This window comes from Pundamilia nyererei, unplaced genomic scaffold, assembly GCF_000239375.1.
Source record: "Pundamilia nyererei isolate P.nyererei 1_Seehausen unplaced genomic scaffold, PunNye1.0 scaffold00059, whole genome shotgun sequence".
In the NCBI taxonomy this organism is placed as follows: domain Eukaryota; kingdom Metazoa; phylum Chordata; class Actinopteri; order Cichliformes; family Cichlidae; genus Pundamilia; species Pundamilia nyererei.
The window spans coordinates 2496830-2505898 of record NW_005187460.1 but is presented as its reverse complement, the minus strand read 5'-3'; the positions used below and the strand labels follow the sequence as shown (position 1 = coordinate 2505898).

At 44.2% G+C, this 9069-nt stretch overlaps 1 protein-coding gene across 1 annotated transcript in view; it reads left to right on the top strand.

Moving 5' to 3' along the window:
* The window catches only part of cbx4 (chromobox homolog 4 (Pc class homolog, Drosophila)), a 7880-nt gene extending 1771 nt beyond the window's left edge, over positions 1-6109 (top strand). The window contains exons 4-5 of the mRNA XM_005734634.2: positions 1661-1727; positions 3047-6109. Coding sequence (XP_005734691.1) covers positions 1661-1727; positions 3047-4447 — 1468 coding nt within the window. The 3' untranslated portion in view covers positions 4448-6109. The remainder of the gene's footprint in view (positions 1-1660; positions 1728-3046) is intronic.
* The last annotated feature ends 2960 nt before the right edge of the window (positions 6110-9069 follow it).

Below are 9069 nucleotides of genomic sequence, written 5' to 3'. Positions count from 1 at the left end.
TTTTTTTTGTTGTAGTTATTTTTGGCCTGGAGAGCTACAAGGATGGCCATTGGCCAATCTAACAGAGAAAACAGGAGAAGGTGCATTTGCCACAAAATGCATGAAGGACAGTTAAAAGGCAGTATAATCTGTGCGTGATAATGTTTGACGCGTTAATTTGCTGTGCAGTCAGGAGCCAGAGGATAAGCTGCACTGTGGAGAGTGTGACTAGTGTTCAGGACATGAGCACAGCAGGTTTGTTGTGGGTTTCGATGTGAGGAGGGCCACGCTGCTGCCTGATGGGATTCTCCTCACTATTAGTTTGCCAAAAGGCTAGGCTGGCTTCTGCTCAGCATTCAGTTTTGACACATCCTATGAAATTATCTTCATTTTGGACCTTGGATGCTTGTGTTGACAGCCTGCTATCAATCTGGGTTTACCCAGAGGCCCGTAAAACAATCAAGAACGGGTCAATGTCTACCTAAGAGGTGGAGATGTTAGTTCATTCAAACTCTACAGCGCACAAACAACTACATCTTGTCTGGGTTGCTGGACCCATGCAGCCCCTGAGATCTTTTCTCTCTCTGTAGACCAGGAGGCAGCAGCTCATGGGACTGGGTAAAGACATGATGGCTGGGGAAAGGAATTTGCTTTTCTGAAAAGGCTAATTGACACGCAAGCGCTCTTCAACGTTTCCAGTGTACCGCTCTCATATTCCCCCACAGCCTGCTTGCCCGCCTGCCTGGTTCTGTGTGTGTGTGGCTGTGTGCTGATGGTCATGGAGTGCTGCCTCTGCACTGTGTGTGTGTGTGTGTGGATTCCTCTCTGCTCCCAGTGGATGGGGGATGGGATTCGACGAGGGAGTCTGTAATTGCCAAATCTTCTGTGAATAGGGGTCACCCCGTTAGTCGCCTTTTTGAAATCATACACATTATAACAGCGTCGACTGTTTATTGTGGCAATCTTCTGGCAGCGCCGATAGTTTGAACATCTGTAGCAACAATAGGCTGGCTTTACTCGCGCCTGGTGACGCCTGTGTACAGCCGGCCTTCGCCCACTGCTGTTATTTATGAGCCAAGTGATGAGTAGAGGTTTATATCAGGGAGCAATATTTCAAAGACCGGGCCTGGTCTAGCCAGTGCAACTACAAAAACACACGTCTGCATCTCCTCCCTCAATAAAAACAGCTCCAGTAGATGTTTGTTATTAATCTGATACTCTTCACCCTGCACTTTCAAAGTGTAGGCGTTGTCTTGCACAAGGCCTGGCATTAGGGTGTATCCCAGATGTACTCCACAATGTAGTATTTATCCCTTTTCATTTGTACCTCATGACCCTAATTAGAGATTGAATGTAAGAAGAGGGAAGGGTGTGCTGTAGGAGGGAGGATGTTTGAGATTCTCCCTGCTTTAGCCTTAATTGAATTTCTTCAGTATAATGAGAATAAGGAATGGACCGATTACCATGGAGAGCTATGCAAATAAGGACCATAATGCTTTGCAGTGGGTCACATGCGGGCATTCATTAGTCCTCTAAATCAAAATTCCACTTTTGACCTTGAATAATTCAAGCGTCAGACGTGTAGGTTTCTAAAGATGTCTGGGAAATGAAGCATTTTATATGTTTATGGGAGACGGGCATGTTGCATGAGATTTAATGCCATTATTCTTTGTTTTCACAGAGAGAGGCAAGAGCAGCTGATGGGATATCGAAAACGTGGGCCGAAACCAAAACATCTTTTTCTCCAGGTATTGTATGAGTCATCACAACACGGTTTCCGTAGAAACATTTCCACTGAATCTGTCAAAGGCTTAAACAGGAGGGATACTGTCAGGTGTGTTAGAGCTGCTGTCTTGTTATCGTGTGTTGCTTTCTTTCTTTGGTTTTTTTAAGGGGGGGGCAGGGCGCAGCTGAATTTCACTCCTCACTCATTCTGAAACTGGGTCTTATGCCTGAGGGGTTTTTTTTTCATTGTTTTTTGAACCAAGTGAATCAGCACCAGTGGAAATGTTTTCTTTCATGTTGCCATTTGTTATCCCAAGACGAAAATATATGGTTCAAAGCAGCATTCCGCTTTAATTTCCTCAGCTCAGGCATTTAAAGGCCTGAGCTTACATGACCTGAGCCAAGTGTGATTATATATTTTGAGCGACTCGGAGCTGATTGTTATGGACTGTCACTCCTTAAGAGGCATACCATCCTGCCAGAGTCACACGTGGCCGACAATCTGAGATGGAGCGTGACGCGTCAGGTGGCACTTCACTGACCTGAGGTCATAGTCAAATCGTTCGGCTACCGCGTCTCTGACGTCAGCGTGGTCGGCCTGTACTGGCAAAGCAGGAGGGGGCAACATGGTGGGAGGGTGGCGGCGAGCTGAGAGCTCGTTGGATAGTTTTATTCGATCGCTGATAGGTTTTATAATTTTTAATATTAGGTCTTCAAGCAACAAATGTTAGTTTATTATTTTTTATGCCCAACCCATAAAAGAACAAACGGCTTTGTAAATGGGCTGGTTCTTATGTAGCGCTTTGCTGCTGTACTTCCACACACACATTCATACTCCAGTGAAAGCATTGGTGAGTAGCTTGGGTTTCAGTATACTTCAAACCACCAACCTTCCTATTATTAGATGACCTGTTGCACCTCCTGAGGTACAGTCACCCCTTTGTCAAGCCTGACCACACAATTCTGTTATGACTAATGTCTTAATGAAGCTATCTTAGTGTACTCAGTTCAGTTTTCAGTTTTAAAAAATATGCATGACAAATTCGGTGGAGCAGTTTAGAAAAACTACTACTTCTGAAAACAAATCTTGCACAAGCATTTTGGCTGTTATAAGCACTTCCCTTTAGTGTTGCCAAATAAGCAGAGATTCCATAATAAGGTCGGTATGTTACTTAACCCTAACCCTTCTCTGGTTAAGAGCTTTAATTTTACTTTAAACAATCCCAGAATTTCAGTCAGTTTTCTCACATTTTCTTTATTTTGTTACCGTATTGTGGAGTACAGTGCAAGCTTTGTCTAAATGTGGGTAAATTGCTGAATTGAGTCTCATCTCTTATTGAAGGTGCCCTCGTTTGCCCGAAGATCAAGCATTCCTGCTGGTTTTGAAGAAACATCTCAGGATGCAGAAGGCAACCTGAAGTCTGATCCCATTCAGGCACAGCAGCGCTCCCAGCCTCAGCAATACCAGCTGAACAGCAAGAAGCACCATCAGTACCAGCCCAGCAGCCAGGAGGTCCCCGGTGACCAGCTGGCCAGCAACAAGAAGAAGTTCATCTATCAGCTAAACAGCAAGAAGCACCACCACTATGAGCCCGACCCAAATATGTACGACACGCAGGCCTCTAGGCTCAAAGAGGTGGTTAAAGTTCAGGAGGCAGCGAGTAAACCTGCAAATCCAGGCTGGAACTTACCTCTGGCCCTGCAGCAGAAGTGGATCCGTGACAAAGACACAGGTTGCCTGAGCAAAGTCAAGGAGCTGGCCGTGGAAGTGAGGAAACCGGCTGTTAAAGAGGCGGAGAGTGAGCACGCCCTTAAGCCCAATCCCAAGGATGCAACCCTGCCGAGTGCTATTAGCAGCAAAATGAAGATAATCAAGAATAAAAACAAGAACGGACGTATTGTTATTGTCATGAGCAAATATATGGACAGTAACAAGGTTCACGGTGCAAAGGGTAAACACGGGGAATCATCAAGGGAAGACAAACCCCAAAACATGAAGACGTCAGAAAACAACCCAGCACATGCAACCAAATTGGAGGAGCACCTGGAGAACGGTATCCCCAAAGAGATTTGTAATGGAAGTTCCCTCTCTGTAGCGGAGCATCCTATAAAGTGTTCCCCAAAGGACAGGCATTTCTCCAAACCTTCACCAAGCACAGCAGAGGAATACAACACCGAAGTGGCTCGTGGTCAAGCTGATTTACCGGACGATTTACCCTTACAGCTGACCGCTAGCTCTCCTATGACTTCTTGGGCTGTTGACACCAACATTCCAACGCCAACAGCTGTCGACCAGATCCGGATCCCTTCTTTTCCCGCTGACCGCAAGAGAAAGCTCTCCGATCCCGTGGAGGATAGGAGTGTATCCAAAATCTACCTGAGTTCGAGGAGCTTCAGCGTGCCCAGCACTGTGGTCACGCCACCTCAGGATAAACCTATGGACCTCCACTGCAACGGCCCACGCCAGAGCGGTGTATGTACGTACGAGGATTTGGGTAGTCAAGAGGAGCCGATGGACCTCAGCTGCCCAAAGACTAAGAAGCAAGCTCCAGCAGAAACGCCGCCGGAGCCAGAGCCTGCTGTCAAAGATGCACCTCCTGTGACAGAGGACACGCAGATATCCACAGAGGCATCTAAAGAAGCGCCTGTTAAAAAAACCTCCCCTTTTATGGGAAATATCATCATCACTGACATCACAACAAACAGTCTCACTGTAACCTTCAAGGAATACGTTTCTTTCTAAGAAACTATTGATAAAACGGGACTAGTGTTTACCAATTGGACGATCCTGTTCATATGTGCATATGTTTAAAAAAAAAAAGAAGAAAGAAAGAAAAGAAGAAAAACACCAGAATTTTGTATATATGGAAATTTATAATTTATCATGAAAATTCAATATGTTTCTTATAATGTTTTATACTGTAACTCCTCTCTGTGACGTCATAGCCAAGAAAGTGCCCTCGAGGATTTGAGCGAATACATTCAGGTGGAAATATTCACCGAGAAAAGAAAATAATTTCTGGTTTAAAATCTGTTAATTTGTCATACGGAGCTTGATGGGAAACTTTTGCTGTTGTTTCATACCTGTACCAAACTTATAACCCGAGATGTATGAAGGTTTATACGTCTTTTGTATTAACGGTATCTCTTATTTTGGTCCTGATAGAAGCTAGAGAGGACGTTGTTGAGTATATGCTGATCAAAGATCAATTCGAAAGCACTTAATTACATTTTCCACACATTTACTTGTGTCATTACTACCAGAGAAACAGCTAGTCTCTTTGATTTTTCTTTGTTTTTTGTGGGGGGGTTTTAAATCCCAGACAAATACCCTGACACTGAAATGGCCTGTTTTGTTTGCAGCTTGGTTTAAGGATTATGATTGCCCATGAAATGCAAATTTGGAAAGCAGGTGCGTCTGCAAACTGTGTAAACACAGTGGCAACAGTGGGACACACTCAGCTGCAACTACGGCTTTTAAGTGACGTTCCCAGCCTTTTCTTTTCACTGGGACGCTGCAAAAGCAGTCAGCAGCCGGTGCAACCTGCACAATCTGCTAATATATTGCACATTCTCCCACTTAAGAATCATTTTAGGAAAATAAATAAATAACATGTAGACTTTTAAAGGCCCGTTGCACATGAAGAAGATGGTGTCATTTATCAAACGCGTCTTCCCGTCAAGATCACCCCCTCCCTTGATTAGATTGGGGTTTATTACCATACTGCTGATATATTGCTGGAGTTTAAAACACTGCTAGTCTTGTTAGAAGGCTTAACGTCACACTGATTTACAACATTCATCTCATTTTGCTTTCAAAGCTCATCCTATGATCTGAGGAGTACAAGTGAGGACTATTTGTTGTACGAGGAAAAAAGGAAGCTGCCAGGGTCATAAATGAGTATGCTACAGAGATTAAATGTGAGTTACGAGACTGACTTTGTATACTGTTACATGCAATCCGATGAGTGCGAGCTGTTTCGACTATGCTGCTGAGAATTCAAATGTCAAAGCTGTTGGATGTACCCTACATTTGAGTCTAAACGGCTGTCTTATGCACATTTAAAGCCAGTGAGAATGCTAAAAATGCTATAATGTTAAAAATGAAGAGTGCATATTTATTGACACTGAACATGTCGTTCGAGAAGCATTTCCCAGATGTCTGCTGCATCAGAAGTTGCGTGAATCCACTGAAGAGTTTCACCCTCTCGGATGATTTTGAGTCTGTTTGCTACTTCTTCCCGTCCCCTCCTTTCACCTTACTCTGTTCATTCCTTCTTGCACTCATTTCAAAAGTCAAAATGATTGTTATAAAGTATGTTATACCCGGAGTTGGCTGACTTACAGCTGTTGGCGCAGCTTATTGACTGGTATGTTTCACAATAAAGAAAGAGATTTGACCTCTGATGTGTGGCACTGATATCTGCTGGGGGCAAACTGGGAGGGCTGTCAGTTTATAATTTGAACTGGCTTCCTTTTATGGGCTAACGTTTCACGGCCGCCCTTTAGAGTTCCAGTAAAAACCGCCGTGCGTATCAACGCTCTCACCCTGCAGTTTGTCTGAAGCCTCCTGGCTCACGCTTGGACAGAATGAAGCGTTAAACTTTAGAAACATTAACTTGGCTGTTAAGCAAAAACAAAATAGGAAAACAGATCATGTTGCATAATCACTAATGACCCCGCACAAAGAGCGCTCTGTATTGCACAACTGCACCGGTCACTTGTATTATTAAAACCTTACCCAAGAATTATTTTTCTATAGCAGCTTGATCCAGAGCAGGAATCTAAACATACAACACTGCTGAAGGAAGGAGGTTATGTAATTCTTAGATTTTATCAAGAAGAAAGTCTTCTTGGAGGGTGTTTGGCCTGATGCTGTTTTGCATTGTGCCGTCCAGCACAATGCAGAAAGGAAAGGACGTCAACAATAAGAGGTTTGAAAAAAAAGAAAAAAACAGTCTGCTAGGAGGCTTTATTGTGTTTCCAGCTTGCTGTAAAACAGGTCTGTGTGGCCTGCGGCACAATGACACGGCAAGTTTTTCTGCACTGTCATCCTACAGAAAGGGCTGTGCATGCAAAGCGCGAGTGATACTCGAGTGCACGACTTTTTGTGAATCATCTCTAAACACTGACCTTTCTTGACACCTTCAAACTCTGTGGGCCTCTTCCAGACTTTATGAAGGCCCGGGGAGCCTGGAGCCAGGTCTGAAACTGTACGGAGAAACAATCTACTCTGTTATAAGAGGATTACAAACTGATTAGAGGCATAACATTTGCATGGTGTGACAAACAGAAAGGCCCGGAGAAATGTGTGAGGTGTATTTTGGTTGTTTCTTTAGTCAAGTCATTGTCTGTCAGTGACAGCTGACTGATCAAAATCAAACAACCATATAAGGAAATGAAGAACTACAAAAGAGGGCCACAATGGTGCTCTATCGTTACAGAACGAGTCATGTGAAGTCCTTTAATTACTTTAATAATTAATATATTATTGCCAGGTTTAATTAAAAGTGATCCTGAAGCAAAGTGAACCATTTAACGTCGCTTTCTTCTATTTTTTTTAAATTATTATTATTTGGGTGGGGGCGTGGGGGGGGCGAACTAGCTGCCCTGTAATCTTGACATTAATGCCAACTTAGAGTTAGTTTTTAGGAGACCAACTATATCAGTTTCTTGATTTTCCGAGAGGAAAAAAATCAACCTCTTTGATAAACAAATGCATTTTTTCCACCTACGTAGGTGGAAGACTGCAGGCACATAGGTGACGCATATAATGAGGAGGTAATCTGCTGGCATTTTTACAAGAATGAGCTCACTTCCGGTCTAAATGACACTCTCACATAAACCTTTATCGAACATTTCAGGCCATTCCCCCTCCTTCTCTGAGATTTCGTTTTGGAAATGGCCCCTTAATAATCTTGTAATATAGACTTAATTAACCAGACTTTCAGCTAAAGCGGGCAATAGATTATGAGTTACTATTTATTTATCCAGGAATCATTTATTTGTGGATGAACTGGAAATGTATTTGTGGCCATTTTGGGGAGCTGAGGTGACCTGCTGAAGTCTCAAATGCTCGATGAATCCTAACAGGCCCAGGTGTGCGGTCGGTGTGCGGTCGGTGTGCGGTCGACTGAAACTGGCAAATAAACGCATACTCTGTTTTCAGAGTGGTGAAGCTTAGTCGATATTTTCCTATATCTTATATATTTCATGCAGCTTTTTTCCACCCTGGCTTTTGAAATCTCTCTCGCTCTCTCTATGCGTGAGGCTCTCTCTACAGGCCTTCCGTGGCTTTGAACCTGTGAGCCAGTCATGCATCAGCAGCTATAGGAAACTGCAACATGTTTTAACAGGGGAACATATTTATAGACCAAGTGTGATGTTTCACATACCCCCTTTATCATCGTACCCAGCAGCAGCCTGCACACAGTGTCGGTTTCATCTCAGCAGTGCAGCCTCGCAGGAGTGCGCGAGCAGCAGGGATCACTTCTCTAATTTAAATCCCTGCGCGTGGACCGCTGGAGGCCTGCGACACCCCAGAAACGACAGAAATGTGAAGGGATTCAAAATAGAAGCGAAGGCTCTTCATTTTCTCCCTTTTTAAAATTTTCCTTAAGCATCCTTTCAAAAGAGCAATTAAAACACAAATAGCCCCCCCGCGCCTTAAAGAAACCTGAAAGAGGTTCTGGTGAGAAATTAGACATGGAGCTGCGGTTGCGTTTGCTGTTGTAGATAATGCTTTCTAATTCAAATCATGCGCTCAAGTCTGATTCAGGCTGCAGGTCAAAGCTACACGGCTTCACATCTTCTCGCTTGTGGGTTTTTTTGTTGTTGTTTTTAAAACATCTGAGCAGCCACCTTGAGCAGAAAATGTCGCCCGGTAAGTAGGACAGCGAGCTGTGCGCAGCAGTTGCCCAGAAACCAGAGAGCCAATAATGTTCTCACAGAGCCAGCTCTGTTTATTCATGTACGGCTGTCGCCATTGCGGCTCCTGCAGACCCACTTTTCACCGACTCGCAGCCAAATATGGAGAGCCGCAGAAGCAGCAACGTGTCTGTATGTGCGGCTGCCTCCTGTCAGCACGCACCAGTCCGCTCTCTGCCTCTGCAGAAGCCGTGTAGGCTGTACAGCCATTCTAGTACCGACAGGAAATGTCGGTCTACAGGCTATGACTATCAAAATGGTGGTTCATATTTCGACGGCAGCCACAACGCATCTTTTGTCCGCTGCGCTCCCGCCTTTGTCTGCTCCACTGCTGGGAAATTTAAAAAAAGAAGAAGAGAAAAAACAGACAGCAGCACAAGTTTATCAGCCAATTATCCACGATCTCAGACGATCGAGAGTAAAGACGGACAAATTGGT